The following is a 16,831-nucleotide window of genomic DNA, read 5'->3' as shown; positions in this document are numbered from 1 at the left end:
GAAACAACTACCGGGTTCTTCTTCTTCTTCTCCGACCCACCTCCTCCATAGATCTGAAACAAATATTCCGACTCTTCTCTCTCACCACTCTCTTCCTTCTTCGTCTTATGCTTCTACAGTCCTAAATGTCGAAGAATAATGCGATTGAGAACGTCCCTCTGTCGCGATTCGGCGTCCTCGTCGCCCAGCTGGAGTCGATTGTGGCGTCAGCGTCACAGAAAAACCCAGACCCTCTCCTCTGTTTCGAGATCCTCTCTGATCTCATTTCCGCTCTCGATGAAGAGCCTAAGGTCTTTTTTTCCACTTTCTCTTAACCAGATTTTGGTTTTCTCCCTTTGATCCTTCTTAGATTTTGCGTTACAATGCTCAGTATCGTCATTTTCGCATTCTGAGATTTAGAATCATCTAGAAAGATGAAGGCTTTGTTAATTGATCGTTATCATAATTCATAAGCATTGATCTTAGCACGAAGCGATTGCTTTCAATTTTGAAAAATATTTCTAGGTTGAACTTGATTGTGTTATCTGATTGTTGCTTTAACGATCATGTGTGTCAGGAGTCTATATTAGTATGTCAAAGGAAATGCGAAGATGCCTTGTATTCTCTAGTTACTCTTGGTGCTAGGAGACCGGTGCGGCATCTTGCTTCAGTGGCTATGGCGAAAATTATATCTAATGGTGATAGTATTTCCATATACTCTAGAGCTAGCAGTCTACAAGGGTTTCTTTCCGATGGCAAGCGCAGTGATCCTCAGCGAGTTGCAGGTGGGTTTTAATATCTGTCTGGATTACTCATTGAACAGCTATTGCTCATTATTAAACAGTGTAGGTTACTTTATAGCGATGTTCTGGAATAAAAGATTAATATTAGTCACCCTCCTAAGTAGAATATAGTATATTTTAGCTTTTCTATGTTGCTGTTTGGTATGCATTCTATTGACCACAGCAAGCATCCATACATTTCATGAAGTTCATCCATGCGTTTGGTTACTACCTTATGGTTATGTGGCTTATGTTCCTAAGTTTATAGATGACAACTTTTTTTTTGTTTCTAGGTGCTGCTCAATGCTTGGGGGAGCTGTACCGTCATTTTGGGAGAAGAATTACTTCTGGCTTGTTTGAAACAACAGTCATTGTCACAAAATTAGTGAAGTTTAACGAGGTATTATGGTTCAACTTTACGATTCTCTAAGTTTTTGCTGTCATTTGGAAGAGTAAATTTAATTGCTTTAGCAGAACCATATCTAATCTACCTCCCTGGATCATATTTTTTTATCATCGGCCCGGTTGGATTATTTAGAAAGAGTTTACGCTTTAACATTCTCAAATAAGTATAGGTTTGTGGCAGTGTAGAGATTTAAGCTCTGAAACCATTGTTAATGTCTCCTAATATCTCTGCTGGATATGGTTTGATGTATTAACCAAAATTTCCCTTTTCTTAGTCTCTGAAGCTGCTGTTTCAGTTTTTCAACCATTTAGTTTATTTTCCCTCAGCTATCACTATCTAGAATTTCACGAGGAAACTTGTCGAAATCAATCAGAATCGACCTATATAGTGCAGCTATTAGTGTCATTTAATTGTGTCGATCCCCTTGCAGGATTTTGTGAGACAAGAAGCCTTTATCTTGCTTCACAATGCTTTGGATGGATGCGGTGGTACAGCTGCTGCTACTGCGTACTCTGAAGCATACCGTCTGATCACAAGGTTTTCCACTTTGGACAAATCATTCGTAGTGAGAATTGCTGCTGCACGTTGTTTGAAGGCCTTTTCCAACATTGGCGGACCTGGTCTTGGTACTAGCGAATTTGATACTTTAGCGTCTTACTGTCTCAAGGTCAGTTTGATGTGCCAGGGCCTGTATATTTTTAACTCGGTCTTCTTTCATTTTCTGGGTAGGCTGATGTTTAGCTCTGAATATATAATTGCCTCTTTTAATGTAGGGCATTGAAGATTCGGAATCATCTGTCCGCGAGGCATTTGCAGAGGCTTTGGGTTCATTGCTTGCGTTAGGAATGCACCCTGAAGCGCATGTAGACTTACTTCTCTAGTTATTTGCTTCCTTCTCGTCTTCAAAATTTTATGTTTATGGAATTTGATTTTTGTTTGTAAGGTCCAACCTAGAGGTAAAGGTCCATTTCCACCAGCAAAGAAACTGGAAGGCGGTCTGCAGAGGCATCTAATTTTACCCTTCACAAAAGGTAGTATTATGAGCCAATGAAGACAGAATTGCAAGCCATTCTGACAGTATGATGGCATATTTTAGTAGCAATCGTATTTTGCCACAGACACGTTTTAAACCTTTATTATTTTTCCCTTTAAAATTGTGGCAGAACTTCTTTAGTCCTTATAACACAGCCACTGTGTGGAGGCGTGCGCCTTTAATTATGAGAAAACAGTCATAATGGCACACGTAGTATAATTAAAAGTACCTGATTAGTTAAAAACTAGCATATGGTTTTGACCTCTTGAAATATAGTACATTTGTTTTCTTTATTTTCAAATTGCTAAGGCACTGATTTTTTTTTCTGTTATAAACCTAATTCGCAGCGGTTGGCCCACGGGCAAGAAACAAGCGGTTTGGTTTGGCACTGTCATGGGTGTTCTTTTTACAGGTAAACAGACGCTGGAAGCTATTAAAAACAATTGTCTGGTTCTTGTGCGTTGATTATAGTTTGCATTTCAGAGACAATGATATACATATTATTCTTAAAATTTGGCATTGGCCTTTTCAGAAATCACACTAACTGTTATCACGGGTTATGTCTGAACACTGCCAATATTGCTATATCATAAAACCTGCATTTTACTTCTTTAAGTGAACCTATTCTTAGAGCTTGTTATTTACGATATTTTGTACATACATATGTTCAGTTCATCACCATGGCCTTATAAACTTATAAAGTGTTGAGTTTTGTAGGCCAATAGGATAAGGTATTTGGGTCCAGATAGTGAGCTTCAGGACTATTCTTTGCTTGCCATGGACATGCTGCGGGGTGACTCCTCAATTGATGCCCATGCCCTGGTACGTGATACTTGTTTCATTTTCGTGACATTTTGCTTGTATAAATTCTCGTACGTACTTCTATCTACCAAAACATCACCGTGCAACTCTCAGCTATGCGGGGAATCATTCATTTTTTTCTTTCTCTCTGCATTGCTTGAAAACAAATAGGAGAAATTGCTAACTCTTTTGAAAACATTAGTGATATTCTGCTGAATCAACTTTCTAAATTCAAATTCTCACTTTTGAAGGCATGTGTTCTGTACATCCTACGGGTTGGCGTAATTGATCAAATGATGGAGTCAAGCCAGAGAAGCTTTTCAGTTTTTCTCGGAAAGCAGGTTTTACTGTTTATCTGAACCGCTCTTTGTCCTTGCAAGTCAGAGCTACAGATGTTAAAGAGTTTAATTTATATTTCTACATCATGATAGATTAAGTTATGTTTTTTTCTTTTCCTGAAATAAATGCAGCTTCAGTCTTCAGATGCTAGTCCATCAATGAAAATTGTTGCTTTGCGGGCTTTGTCATACACATTGAAAACACTGGGAGAGGTGAGGCTGCAACCGGGCGCAAACGCTTCTGATTTGTGTCTTGAAAGTTCTGTTTTTTTGTTTAATTTAATAATGAAACTTATAAGCTTCATTTCTATCTGCCTGCTTGCAGGTTCCCCAAGAATTCAGGGAGTTTTTTGATGACACAGTGGGTGCGGCATCGTCACATTTCTTGGACCTTGTAAGATTTTTGAGAGTCCGTTTTATCTCTTATTCTTTTCGTTGCAGCATTTATCAAAGAGTTATAAATCCTTTGTGCATCTTGAAATTCTTCACCCTGTCAATCTTCTAGATTCAATCTTCCTTATCTACGCGTTTCTTTTTTTAAGTACCAATTGCACTGAAAGACATGTTTCGTCTCTACAATTAAAGTCTACCATCAATAGTTCGCTTACGGATAGAAATAGAGGGTAAAATAGGCCGTTTTCAAAGTAATCAATAGGTAGGTAAACAGAACCTGTATGCATAGAAATAGAGGGTTGGAAGAAGCCGTTATCAAAGTAATTTATTGGTGCTCTTCTGAATTTAGTTGTTTGATATACTGAATATTCAGACTCAGCTTTTTGCAGCGTTTATTTGTTTTGCCTATCATACAAACATGAATATCTGGGGTACATTGGGTCAAATGACAACCCAATTGTAATTGTAAATGCATAAATTACAAAATTAAACTTGTGTGTTTCCAGGTACGTGTTGAGGCTGCTTTAACTTTACGTACTTTGGCTGAGGTTGATCCCACCTGCGTTGGTGGGTTGACTTCTTATGCTGTAACCACTATTAATGCTTTAAGGGAAAGTTTATCCTTTGAAAAGGTAATACTGACTTGGTTTTCTTTTAATAGTATATGGTTCTTTGAGTCTCTAGTGAGTTTGACATGTGTTTTTTAATCATATATTTAATCACCATGCATGCATGGCCTGCTGCATTTCTATCATGTTTTCTACGGAATGTTATGTCATGAATGCAAAACAAGAAAGTCTATCAGTGAAAATCTATATGGTGAAATAAAAAAGATGAATGCAAATCATGAATGCTTATGGCGTCCTTGGCCTTCATCTAATTGAATATCTTCACCTTTTAAGTCTTTATAGATAGACATTATCTACTGTAACAATTTCATGACGGGGAATGACTTGTAATTCGCCACTGCTTTTTTTGTAGGGAGGCAAATTGAAAACTGATCTTGCTTCTTTGCATGGGCAAGCTGCAACTTTAGCAGCTCTAGTCTCCATTTCTCCTGGACTCTCTCTTGGTTATCCTGCTAGGTAAGAGTCTTCACAGCTCCCTCATGGTCACATCTTATTCACTGTTTCACCACTTCATGCTCAACGTTAATGCTTGTGCCAACAAATTATCGCTGTTGGGCATTGGATTCTTGCATGTAGGCGTCGTATTTTTTATGTCTCTGAGCTGATGAAGCAATCTTCCTAGTAATCCTGTAAATTGCCACCGTGCTTATTACCGTAGACAACCCGATAGTTTCTGAGAGTTTGTCATTTCCTCCTATTCCTAATCAAATAGTTGCGTGGCATGACAGATACATAGGATATTTTTATGTTAGATAGTCAAAATAGTTTTCAAGCTACCATGACTTCCTTAAAAGCCAATTCAGAACTTCAACTAATCTAATTGCAAAACTTTTCTTGTATTTCCTGTTCACAGACTGCCAAGGTCAGTGCTTGAAGTTTCAAAAAAGATGCTAACAGAGTCCAGGAGGAATATCACAGTCGCCTCAAGTGAAAAGGAAGCTGGATGGTTATTGTTATCATCCCTACTAAATTCTATGCCAAAGGAGGTAATGTTTTATCCTGGTCTTGAACGGTGTGTCCGGAGCCTCCATTGTCTTATGCAATTCTACTTTATTGTCCAGGAGTTTGGGGACCAAGATTTTGATATTCTTATCTTGTGGACTGACGTCTTTACTGGAAACCCAGAGCAGTTGATCAAACAACATGCAGAATTGGAATCTACATTAAGGTAAGTGGCCTCTGATGCATTAAGCCTTGTTTTAGCTCCTGGTAGCGACTAGCGAACCATGTTTATCTTTCATTTGAGACATCTGGAAGCAACGCACATGCCTTTATAATAAATTTTGTTCACACTAGTTTTCAAACACTGTCAGTTTATTTTTGACACACTAATAGCTGGTATGAGAGAGCTGATCTCCCTGATTGCTTCATGTCCAAGAGCAACAAAAGTGACGACTCTACTTTTTGTTCTTGATAAAAAGCAACTGATCAGTGTTATCCTTTTTGTAGGGTGTGGTCGGCTGCAGTTGACGCACTCACAGCTTTTGTGCGACGTTTTGTCTCTTGTGAGGATGGTATTCTGCTTCAACCAGTACTGGCAAACCTCCGTAGGTATTACATACTGATGCTTCATACAGTTTTGTTTGCCTGCCTGTAATTGCCAATCATAATAATTTAGCTATTTTCATTTGATAGCAAGTTCTCTTATCCATTACCTGTATGATGATTGAGTTGACAAAATCTTCTTTTAAACAGCGCTTTGTCTTATGTATCGGCAATGGCCAACAAACGGTTACCTGATGTCAAAACTTTGGTCGATACGCTCATCATAAGAGTATTGATAGCTTATCAGTCCATCCCAGATCCCTTGGCCTATAAAAGTGAGCATCAGCAAATTATTCAGCTATGCACAGCACCATATAGGTAATGATTAATGCAATTCCTAACTGCTGCTTTCTCTAAAATACCTTTATAAATGTATGCTAACAACATGGTTTGGTAAATCTTTGTGTTAGTCGCTTAACTAGTCATTACTTTATGTCTGTTTAAATGAAAGGGATCCTTCCGGATTTGAGGAAAACTCGTGCTTGAAGGCACTCCTTGACAAAAGAGATGCATGGCTTGGTCCTTGGATTCCTGGCAGGTGCCTTAGTCTTCATCTTTATTTATTAGTTTGCATTCCCTAAGGAATTTTGCTGCATTTTTTTCCTCACACATTCTTGATCACGCCATATAAAGCTAGTATTCCCCAAGAAATGTAAGTTCTTATGAATCTTAATCCAGGGATTGGTTTGAAGATGAGCTTCGCTATTTTCAAGGCGGGGAAGATGGTCTAGCACCAAGTGTATGGGAAAGTAAAGTTTCTAGTTTTCCTCTGGTAAGCGCAATGCACTTTGATGGTAATTTGTTTGTAGCGATGGCGCTGGTTTTTATCTGGCTACAGACTTGCCGTTGTTATTTATTCTCAATTCTTACTCAAAACTTCCGTAATTATGAAGCCAGAGACTGTGAAAAAGACATTGGTGAATCAGATGGTTCTCTGCTTTGGTATCATGTTTGCTTCGCAGGTTTGTGATTATTGTATGTCCAGATAGGTCCTTGTTTTGCAATAATGTTTGTCATTTTGGTTGTCTGAAATAATCGTAACCTTTTCTTCTCAGGATAGCCGTGGGATGCTTTCACTTCTTTCGGTCATACAACAGTGTATGAAAGCTAGAAAGAAGCAACAATGGCGTACTGCCAGCTTGACTAACATCTGTGCGGGTCTTCTTGCCGGATTAAAGGTGCTCCCAATAGTTGTATACGAGTTTTGTGTGTTTTAGCGAACCTTGGTATAACGTTAGTTAAGAAAGTTGTATGGTAAAGGTACAAGTAACAACCATATTCTGGTGAGTTTGTTACTCTACCTCGTTTAGGATACTGAGTACTGAACTCGGTGATGTTGGAATGCTAGAAAATACACATATAACAGAACATTCGATAGAGGATCAGAGACATTTTGGTCTATATATAAAGCTGATAAGTGAATGAAACTAAGCAATATTCTTTCAGTATGGAGGTGTTGTGCTACGATGCCGACTACAGTCTTGAAGAAATGAACTGTATCTGAGTTCAAATCATTTACTTCTTGTTAAAAGGAGGATAATGTGCCTGAAATTTATTTCTTACAGGCTTTGCATGCTCTACGTTCTCAGCAACTAGAGACAGAGGTATTAGGCACAGTGCAAGCCATTTTTCAGGTATTTTATTCCAAGTAAAGATGCTAGTTCAGGATTGTGAACCTAGTTTCAAGCTTGATTCACTTATTTTCTTATACTAGTTCAGGAATATGAACATAGTCTGAAGCTTGATTCACTTATTTTCTTATATATTATCTGATGTTTCTGTTGCAACAGAATATTTTAACAGAGGGAGACATCTGTGCATCGCAACGCAGGGCAGCATGTGAGGGTCTTGGTCTCCTAGCTCGTCTTGGAAATGACATCTTTACAGCAAGAATGGTCTGTTCACAATCTATAGAAAGCAATCTTTTGGGACCCTATCTTTATGCTCCTTAAATTTGGATGTTTATGGGACCGTACTTTAGTGCATATGCCTCTGCTTTTGATTGTTCACTTTTTTTTTCTTGGTTTAAATGTTCGTCTTATCTTTAGTGATAGGGAAGTATCAGAAAAAAAAAATCTATTTCTCACATATGTTTTGTATGGTGATAAATAGACCAGAGTGCTTCTTGTCGAACTAAATGGGATAACAGATCCAAACTATGGTGGATCCGTTGCTCTTGCACTTGGCTGCATCCATCACAGGTGGACTTTGGCTTCTAACTTGAACATTCTGTTTATTATGTGGTGAAATATCAATAAATTTGGAAAGTAGCTTGCTATGTATTTGGTTGTGATGCTTTAACAGCAGTTAAGCTCAAATATTATCCATCTTTGCAGATACATATTATTTTACACATTGAATACTCAATTATGTTGATCTGTTATATTCTAAAATTTTGTTGTGCACATGGCCTGCAGTGCAGGAGGAATGGCATTGTCGACCTTAGTACCCGCTACTGTTAGTTCAGTCTCATCTTTGGCCAAAACTCCCGTTCTTGGTCTTAAGATCTGGGCCTTGCATGGGCTTCTTTTGACCATTGAAGCTGCTGGTTTATCATTCGTATCTCATGTTCAGGTAAAACTATATCGTAGCTCACTGAGACTTTTTTATGGACACTTTTCAAATTTTGCCGTTCAGTTTAAAATGATCTCATTTTGGTGTTCTGGCTGTTGGTGTCTGATTAGTTGTCAATCTGAACCGAAATTAAGAGAAAATTTTGGCTAGCTTAGTTGATCTTGAATCTGATAATGCTTGGCAAAGAGAAATTATCTGGTACAGTCCATATTACCACTTTTCAGATGTTTACTAAATTTTGCCATCCTCATATAAGGTGCTTACTTATATTTTCTAACTATTGAGAGAACTTTATTTCCCGATCTTGATTTGGTATTCCATACACTGTCTCATGTATCATTCTTGTTCTGTATACATTACTAGGCAGCGTTAGGACTTGCCTTGGACATTTTATTGGGTGAAGAAAGTGGATGGATCGATCTTTCCCAAGGCATTGGGCGCCTTATTAATGCTATTGTCGCTGTCCTTGGTCCTGAGCTTGCTCCTGGCAGCATTCTCTTTTCACGCTGCAAGGTACTATTCTGGACCTTTGAACCTTGTCTTTCAGAACAGGAAGATGCATTCTACAAGAATACCGCAAAATTTTCAACTCCATATTTCAGTAAATGATGTATTCTATGGTTGACCTTGTTGGATAAGCAAAGGAAGATACATGCATTTGTTTGCAAGGAATTCTATTTTTCTCGTTCTAAATAATTTTTTTGCAGTCTGTTATTGCAGAGATTAGTTCCTGGCAAGAAATTCCGACCCTGCTTGAGTATGTGAATTCTTCTCCTTGTCACAATCATTTTAACCTATTGTTACTACTGTATTATTAAAGCTTAACTATTTGTACATCTAAATGTTTTCAGGAGCGTCCGTTTTACCCAGCAGCTTATTCTTTTTGCTCCACAAGCCGTTTCAGTGCATTCACACGTGAAGAATCTGTTACTGACATTGACATCAAGACAGGTTTTTTTCTTCGCTATCTCTTCTTTCCTTAGGCAAGCCTTCAAGGGGTTCATGATTAAAACTAGTTTATATCTTTTGTAAAACAGCCAATAATTAGGCGCCTCTCTGTATCAACTCTTCGGCATCTGATTGAGAAAGACCCGGTAAACAGCATGCTTTGATCTTGATTTTTCTTTCCAGAATCCTATAGTCTTGAAATTTATCGCACCATGGAATTTATAGTATTCTTGTTTTTTAGGTATCTGTCATTGATGAGCAGATAGAAGGTAACTTATTTCAAATGTTAGATGAAGAAACAGATTCTGAGTAAGCAATCGTTCTCTCTGTAATTTTTTTTGTCTAATGGAAATGTTGTGTTGAAAGTTTTGATTAACTTGCTTTATTGATTGAGTCTAATTGTTGTGTTCATCTAGGATTGGGAACCTGATCCTTAGTACCTTGATACGCCTTCTTTATGCGACATGCCCATCACGCCCATCTCGATGGATTTCAATATGCCGCAACATGGTAATAGCTAAGAGGTTTTCGTACCAATTTATTGGTTTTCTTTGAACTTATCGTTGCTGTTTCCTCACGATTGCCACCATTTTGTTCAAAATGTTCCTGTCTATTTTGAGTTTTTATGCGTTATTATATGTCTAGGTCTGCCTCCTTTTCTCCGACATAAATTAATTTTTCTTCTGACAGGCTCTTGCAACATCCACTGGAAGAAGTGCGGAAACGAACAGTACGGAAAATGATCCTTCCAGCGCAAGAGATAACCTTGGAGATGATGATGAAGACATGGTTTCTAGCTCTAGTGGGAAATCCGTACATGCCAGTCCTGACAAAGACAAAGCCTTGAGATATCGAACCAGAGTTTTTGCAGCCGAGTAAGTGGGGGATGCTTTTGTTGCTCTCCCTCTCTTGTCAATACCTTTGACATCAATATTTTGAACTAATGCCCCAGAATAGTTTTTCACCATAACTAAAATTTGATGGAAAATAAAATTTCAACTGATGTCTTGAAAGTGTGTGCTGATGCTGAACCAAGTTTTAGTAAGTTCGTGAAGGGTTATAGCATTCAGCTTTATTAAATGAAATCTTAACCTTCAGTTAACTCTGAGCTAATAACTTATTACTGAAGCTCTTAGTCAAAGTGTATACTAATTTATATATGTTTATGTTCTGAATTATGTCCTTTTAGCTAAAATACCCAACTATTTTTTCAACTCTAGGTGTTTGAGTCTTTTGCCAGAGGCTGTAGGAAAAGATGCTGCTCATTTTGATCTTTCATTGGCAAGGAAACTTGCTTCGGATACACAAAGCTCAGGTGACTGGTTAGTTCTTCAACTACAAGAACTGATATCTCTTGCTTACCAGGTAAAGAAAGATAATTAAATTTTCAAAGCACCATTTGAAGCATTCTGAAAATTGGTCAGAAGGAATTTTAACAAGGTGTACCAAATACTTCAGATAAGCACTATTCAGTTTGAAAACATGAGGCCGATTGGAGTTGGACTTCTTAGCACAATTCTTGAGAAGGTGAGACTTTCTGGTTACGTGTGGTTCTCATTCCCCTCACTTTTCTAGGTTTCATTTTTGTTCTTCAGAAGTTGTCGGTTCGATTATCCTTTCCCACCACCCGATTCTTTGCCTGAAAACATGTTTTTGCGGCCAGCATTTTGCTAGCCTCGAAGTCACCTTGTTGATCTGGTGTGGTAGTTTACAGCAAAAATAATTTATAACTGTGTGATACTTTTGCAGTTCAAATCAGTAGCCGACCCTGAACTTCCTGGACATCTTCTGCTTGAACAATATCAGGTGCTCCTCATGCAAAATTGTAACCAACAAAGACTGATTTAAGATTTTAATGAACATAAAACTTACTCACAGTTGAACATAATAGGCTCAACTGGTATCTGCTGTTCGTACTGCCCTGGATGCAAATTCTGGCCCTGTTCTTCTGGAAGCTGGGTTAGAGTTGGCCACAAAGGTGAGCATGACATCCGTAATGGGCTTTCCTTCAGATTGTTTCCCCTTAAGTTGCTAAATTAATGTCTGTAATCATTTCAGATAATGACAAGTGGAATAATAAGCAGTGATCAAGTTGCAGTCAAACGCATATTCTCTCTACTTTCACGTCCGCTCAATGACTTCAACGAATTATATTATCCTTCATTTGCTGAATGGGTCACAAGCAAGGTGAGTTAGCCACAAAACGTTTAATTTTATTTTCCGTTAATTGAGTAGACTTATTCTTGCAATGTAGATCAAGATCAGGCTTCTTGCTGCACATGCCTCACTTAAGTGTTACATATTTACATTCTTGAGAAAACACCATGGTGAGGTGCCAGTAGAATTTGAAGCGCTATTGCCATTATTTTCCAAGAGTTCAGACCTGCTTGGAAGGTACTGGATTCAGGTCCTAAGGGGCTACAGTTATGTTTGCTTATTTCAGAACCCCAAAAGAAGTGTGAGTCAACACTTAATAGTATTATTTTCTCTCTTTTAGCTGAAGACTTCTATCCTTGTGCTCCCCTGTCTTATAATAAGACATTTTGATTTGCTGCAGCAGCTCTCGATCTTAGATGAAATCCCGCCATATACTGTGTCAAGAAGGCTGCAGCCTTGTCTAGATGAGGCATGGCCTGTGATCCTGCAAGCTTTGGTTCTGGATGCAATTCCTGTGAATCATAGCGTGGAAGGATTTTCTGATAGGTCCTTGATATCTAGACATCGCATGGTTACCCTAGAGGTTGAAGATTATCAGTTTCTGTGGGGCTTTGCTGTACTTGTCTTATTTCAGGGGATGCATCCAGGCTCTAATACACAAGTTATACCTTTTGGCTCAACTAAAATAAAAAATAGTGGAGGCTCCAGCATTAAGGAATCTTCATTCCAGGGCCTAAAGTTACATGAAATTGCTTTACCAGTTTTCCTATCTCTTTCTGCTGAAAGATTTTTCACCAGTGGCTTTCTTAGCATAGATCTCTGCCAAGAACTATTGCAGGTAGGTCCACATCAATTATTATTTAATTTACTTTAATATTTGTCTCATACTCCTTATGTCATTAGCTAATGAAAGGAATTAATAGTGGTTGAAGCAAGTACATGCTCCCTCTTTGGAACACAGATCTACTCCACCCCGCATTTTTTTTCTTTTTCCTGATTGGCTTCTGTTTTATCCATGTCCACGTGCAGTAGTCTGTTAGCTATGGTTAGTTTTTCACTACTCTGATTGGATCCATTTCTTTTTGTGACTTATCCAGGTTTTCTCGTATTCCTTTTATATGGACAGTTCATGGGATGTTCTTGCAGTATCCGTAGTACAACAGGTACATGACTTGTTGATGTTACTAAAACCATCTCCTCATGGGAAATTTAGTTTCTAGAGCATTTTTAGCTTGCATATTCACTTCTAAGATTGAAAATGAGGTTCGAGGCCATTTGTATATTGATATTCTTTCTTTGTACTTTTTTCCTTTATTTTGTTTGAACAAAAACATACGTTTCCCTTGTAGGAGAAAACAGTATATCATTCATCATTTTCTGTTACGCTGTCATAGGCATAGCAACATATATTACCTATTTCATTGTCATAATACCAGTGTTAGATGAGTTCCCTCGTACCAAATGATTTCGGATTAACTTTTCAGGACTATATATGCCTTGTTCACCAGGAGAAAATGCAACTATTTATGCCGTTTTGTTTTCACGTTTTAACAGATTTCCCAAACCTGTCCAAAAGATTTTCTTGAATCTGAGCAGTTTGCCTACTCGACCATTGAACTCTGTCTGGGGTACCTGTTCAAAATTCTTCATAGGTGAGCATTTTTGAAAATTGTGTCCAGTTCTGTTTATTTCAAAAAAAAACTGAAAACTCATGTCAGGGAAGTGGCATATGGACGAAAGTATAACAAAGGCTTCTTCTTTTTCGTTTCAGGCATAATGAAATTTCGCCAGATGATGATGACATTTGGGATAATTTGCTGTCTACTGTATTTATCTCCGTAAAGACACTAGTGACACGTTTTGAGTTGAAGGTAAGGTTTAGACTTTGAACGATTGCTGCTTTATCTGTTGCATTTCTGGATATTTGCTTTATTTAGTGCACTCCTCTCATCTAACTGATGATTGATGGTATGATGCAGAATCGTTTGATGTCGGCACCTCTGGCGTTACTGTTAAGTGGGTACAAGTGCATCCGGCAAGTCCCCACTGACGCCTACTTACCAAAAGCTCTTGAGATTGTGAAGTCCACCAATGAGTTATTGCTTAAGCTTACCAGAACCTCGTCACAGAAACCTTCAACTGGTATGAAAATTTAATCCGCAGTTAATGGGATAAGTATGATAAATAAGGGACACTATCATTTTAGCTACAGGTGCCGAAACAATAACTTGTTCTTAGATTAAGGCATATACAAAATACAATTCTTATCTGGGACACCTTGAAAAGTTTGTAATCACTGTTTAATCTAATCGTTAATTGCAGATGCTGTTGCTGCGGATAGTAGTGTCCATCTAGGAGCAATGTTTGGTGCTTGTGTACACATGGTTGGTGATCTGACTAAAGATTGTATCGACGGTATCCATCTTGTGGACACCAAGAGATCAGGGTTACGCAAGCTTCTTCAGTTGAAGCTTGCATTCTGTCTGGAACAACTATTTTCACTGGCTAAGTTTGCCTACGAGCTTCACTGTCCAGGAGATGAAACTGAGACCAATTCTATCTGTACTGCGGTGTTGAAGAGTTGCCACATTAGTATAGCAGCGGTAGTTAAAGATTCCAGTATGCAGGTAACTGAGACTGGCCTCCTTGTCATATATCAGTTGTCAAGCTCTTAACAGTATGGGTTCAAAAATATGCAGGTTCAAGCTACTGCCTTACAAGTGCTAAAAAGCTTGGTACAGCGTTACAACAACACTGAGGAGAAAAGTTTTGTGATCTTCTTTGTTGGGGAACTTATTGGAGATATTGTCAGTCTGATGCAGAGGGCGCTTCTGGTTGTTTTCTCGTTTCTTCCTTCAATTATCAACAGAAAACTGAAATTCTTCTTTTATGTTAAAACACTATGGTAACTGACTTGTTTCTTATTCCTTTTTCTTGGATAGAAACCTATGAATAAAGAATCGGTGGTTATAGCTGGTGAATGCTTGCGGTTCATAATGCTACTTCAAATGTACTCAAATGTTGATGAACTTCAGAAGGGATTCATGAGCCTTTTTCTTGAATCCGTACTTGTGGTTTTCTCTAAGACTTCAGATGGCGTTTCTCAGGTTCCATTCATACCCCGGCCTGTAAATTCTGCATTAAAAATATGTTGCTCCCTATTAAGGCAGTTCGTAAACTCCAACGTCTTGCGTTTTTATGGATCAATACCAGGAAGTCCTCGAGTTAAGAAATGTAGCTGTGCGCCTTGTTTCCCATCTAGCTCAGTTGCCTTCTTCAGCTGTTCACTTTAAGGATGTTTTGCTGTCGCTGCCAACAACTCACCGGCAGCAGCTTCAGGTTCGTGGCTGCATTCATTCTGATTTGAGTAATAAGAACTTTTTTCATATTCCCGATAATTCAAACTTGTCTATAGCATAGAAGCTTAAAATCAGGATCGAATCAGTTAATATTTTTCTTGTGGGGTTAAGCATTTTGCATGCCAAAATTTGAGAGATTTGTCTAATTGGGTTCCTTGTCCATCTGATGTTAGGATATCATCCGTGCTTCCGTCTCTCAAGATAATTCCTCTCTGAAGCCAAAATCATTGGTTCCACCAATGGATATCAAATTACCAGCACCTGTGGTAGCAACACCTGAGAAAGTTACCTCTTCTGCTGTTGTTGTTAAAGCAGAAACATTGTCGACTGTGCCAACATCATTAAATCAGGTTAGCACAGTAGATAGTGGAACCGAGGAAGAAAATGATGACGAAGATGATGATGATGATGATTGGGACACTTTCCAGTCTTTTCCTGCTTCCACAAATCCTGAAGGTTCGGGATCAAAGACAGAAAGTGTTACTGAAGAGGAGACAGACCTTCCTGCGAGCTCTTCCATTCAGGATGATGAATCAAAGAAATCACCACTTGTAGAAGAAGCTGATGATCAACATCTTGCATCTGAACCTACCGCTGACACCACTAAAGAAGATTCCGTCGACAACAGCAAAGGGGACGAAGAGGAAACAGTAGAGTCATCTCTCAACGAAGAAGCTCTTCTTACAAGTGAGAATGACGAAATCTCATCGGATGATCATCTTGTTGAAATGAAGGAAGAATCAGTTGAGAGTCGTAAGAGTTCTGAACCTGAAATTATCGAAGTTGATACCAAACTTCCTTCGACAGAAGCAGATTCACCAGCCTTAGACGATCTGGATCCACAACACTTTGAAAAGTCAGTCCAGGATGACCAAGTTGAGTGTAGCAACGAACATGTATCGGAAAAGACAGTGGCTGAAAATAAGAGCGAGGAGGATTAAATCACTAGGGCAGCCCCAAAAAAAGAGAGTTTTCAGAGATTATAACTTCTTTTACTATGAGCAGCACTTGTGATTCAGTTGCTTGGTGTTTTTGTGTCACGTCAATGGGAAAATCGTTCGGCACAAAATTGTTCTTTTTATTGTGTTTCTCTACACTTTTACTTGGTTGCCAAGTTTCCCCCGAAGTTTCTTTCTCCTCGTTTTTGTTTCTGGCTGTTAAAACTTAAAAGGATTTTCCTTTTTTGTTTGTAATTCTTGTGAATTTTATTTGTTCTCGAAATTTATATGTTGATTATTGGGTGTGATGTATTTTATTTGGTTTAAAGAGATAACTCAATGGTTTAGAGATGACTAAAGAAACCAGAGATTAAAGCCGGTTAGGCCGAAACTGGCAACTGGTTTACGAGAAGCAGAAAAAGATGGGAACTTTGCAAAAGAAAATCGATCATTAATCTTTGGTGAATTGATGATTTGATCCTAAGATTAGGGTTTGTGCTTTCTCAATCGGCCATTGTTGCCAATTTTGAGCTTCACTTGCCTAAGAGATCAGGGTCAAAGCTTCTTGAGGTGAAGCTTGCGTTCGGTCTCCAAATTTTGGTGTTGCCTACGAGATGAAACTGAGACCAATACTGTCTTTATTGCCATAACGCAGAGTTGCCACATTAGCATAGCAGCAGCAGCAGTTAAATATTCTGATATGCAGTTAATTAACTGAGACTTGCCTTATTGTCATATATTAGTTCAGCCACTAATCAACTTGCCTTTTCCTTGTTTAGCACGTAATACAGAAACCCTAACTCTATGTTCTGAGAGGATCCGAGATCCATCAGCAATGGCTGAAAATAAGAGCAGAAACTTAGTATATATGATTGGCAGACAAAACATTGAATCAAATCATGTAATAAGACCTGAGAAGATATATGTACTTTGTTTTTAACAAATGAAA

General features: G+C 38.4%; 1 protein-coding gene across 3 annotated transcripts; it reads left to right on the top strand.

The window, feature by feature from the left end:
- The first annotated feature begins 46 nt into the window (after nucleotides 1-46).
- Nucleotides 47-16,194, top strand: LOC106300036 (HEAT repeat-containing protein 5B). 3 transcript variants are annotated; one of them, XM_013736084.1, is made up of 48 exons: nucleotides 47-290; nucleotides 557-764; nucleotides 1,055-1,161; nucleotides 1,598-1,834; nucleotides 1,941-2,030; nucleotides 2,111-2,198; nucleotides 2,548-2,612; nucleotides 2,918-3,022; nucleotides 3,253-3,342; nucleotides 3,472-3,552; nucleotides 3,665-3,733; nucleotides 4,239-4,364; nucleotides 4,714-4,817; nucleotides 5,215-5,347; nucleotides 5,423-5,529; nucleotides 5,811-5,912; nucleotides 6,057-6,224; nucleotides 6,358-6,444; nucleotides 6,585-6,678; nucleotides 6,800-6,868; nucleotides 6,962-7,084; nucleotides 7,472-7,540; nucleotides 7,697-7,801; nucleotides 8,019-8,107; nucleotides 8,324-8,480; nucleotides 8,844-8,993; nucleotides 9,188-9,237; nucleotides 9,332-9,431; nucleotides 9,518-9,574; nucleotides 9,670-9,737; nucleotides 9,845-9,938; nucleotides 10,119-10,303; nucleotides 10,649-10,793; nucleotides 10,887-10,955; nucleotides 11,178-11,234; nucleotides 11,320-11,406; nucleotides 11,487-11,615; nucleotides 11,683-11,886; nucleotides 11,989-12,423; nucleotides 12,683-12,748; nucleotides 13,140-13,237; nucleotides 13,357-13,456; nucleotides 13,565-13,727; nucleotides 13,908-14,212; nucleotides 14,285-14,419; nucleotides 14,528-14,692; nucleotides 14,799-14,924; nucleotides 15,118-16,194. In XM_013736084.1, the coding sequence occupies exons 1-48, from the start codon at nucleotides 126-128 to the stop codon at nucleotides 15,883-15,885; spliced, it is 6,594 nt and encodes a 2,197-aa protein (XP_013591538.1). In that variant the 5' UTR covers nucleotides 47-125; the 3' UTR covers nucleotides 15,886-16,194. The 3 variants fall into 3 exon arrangements, with proteins under 3 accessions (XP_013591538.1, XP_013591537.1, XP_013591539.1); XM_013736083.1 differs by having other exon boundaries at nucleotides 11,986-12,423; XM_013736085.1 differs by lacking the exons at nucleotides 47-290; nucleotides 557-764; nucleotides 1,055-1,161; ... (1 more) ...; nucleotides 1,941-2,030; nucleotides 2,111-2,198 and having other exon boundaries at nucleotides 2,559-2,612; nucleotides 2,903-3,022; nucleotides 11,986-12,423.
- The last annotated feature ends 637 nt before the right edge of the window (nucleotides 16,195-16,831 follow it).

Source organism: Brassica oleracea, chromosome C6, assembly GCF_000695525.1.
Source record: "Brassica oleracea var. oleracea cultivar TO1000 chromosome C6, BOL, whole genome shotgun sequence".
In the NCBI taxonomy this organism is placed as follows: domain Eukaryota; kingdom Viridiplantae; phylum Streptophyta; class Magnoliopsida; order Brassicales; family Brassicaceae; genus Brassica; species Brassica oleracea.
This window is presented reverse-complemented; position numbering and strand designations above follow the sequence as displayed.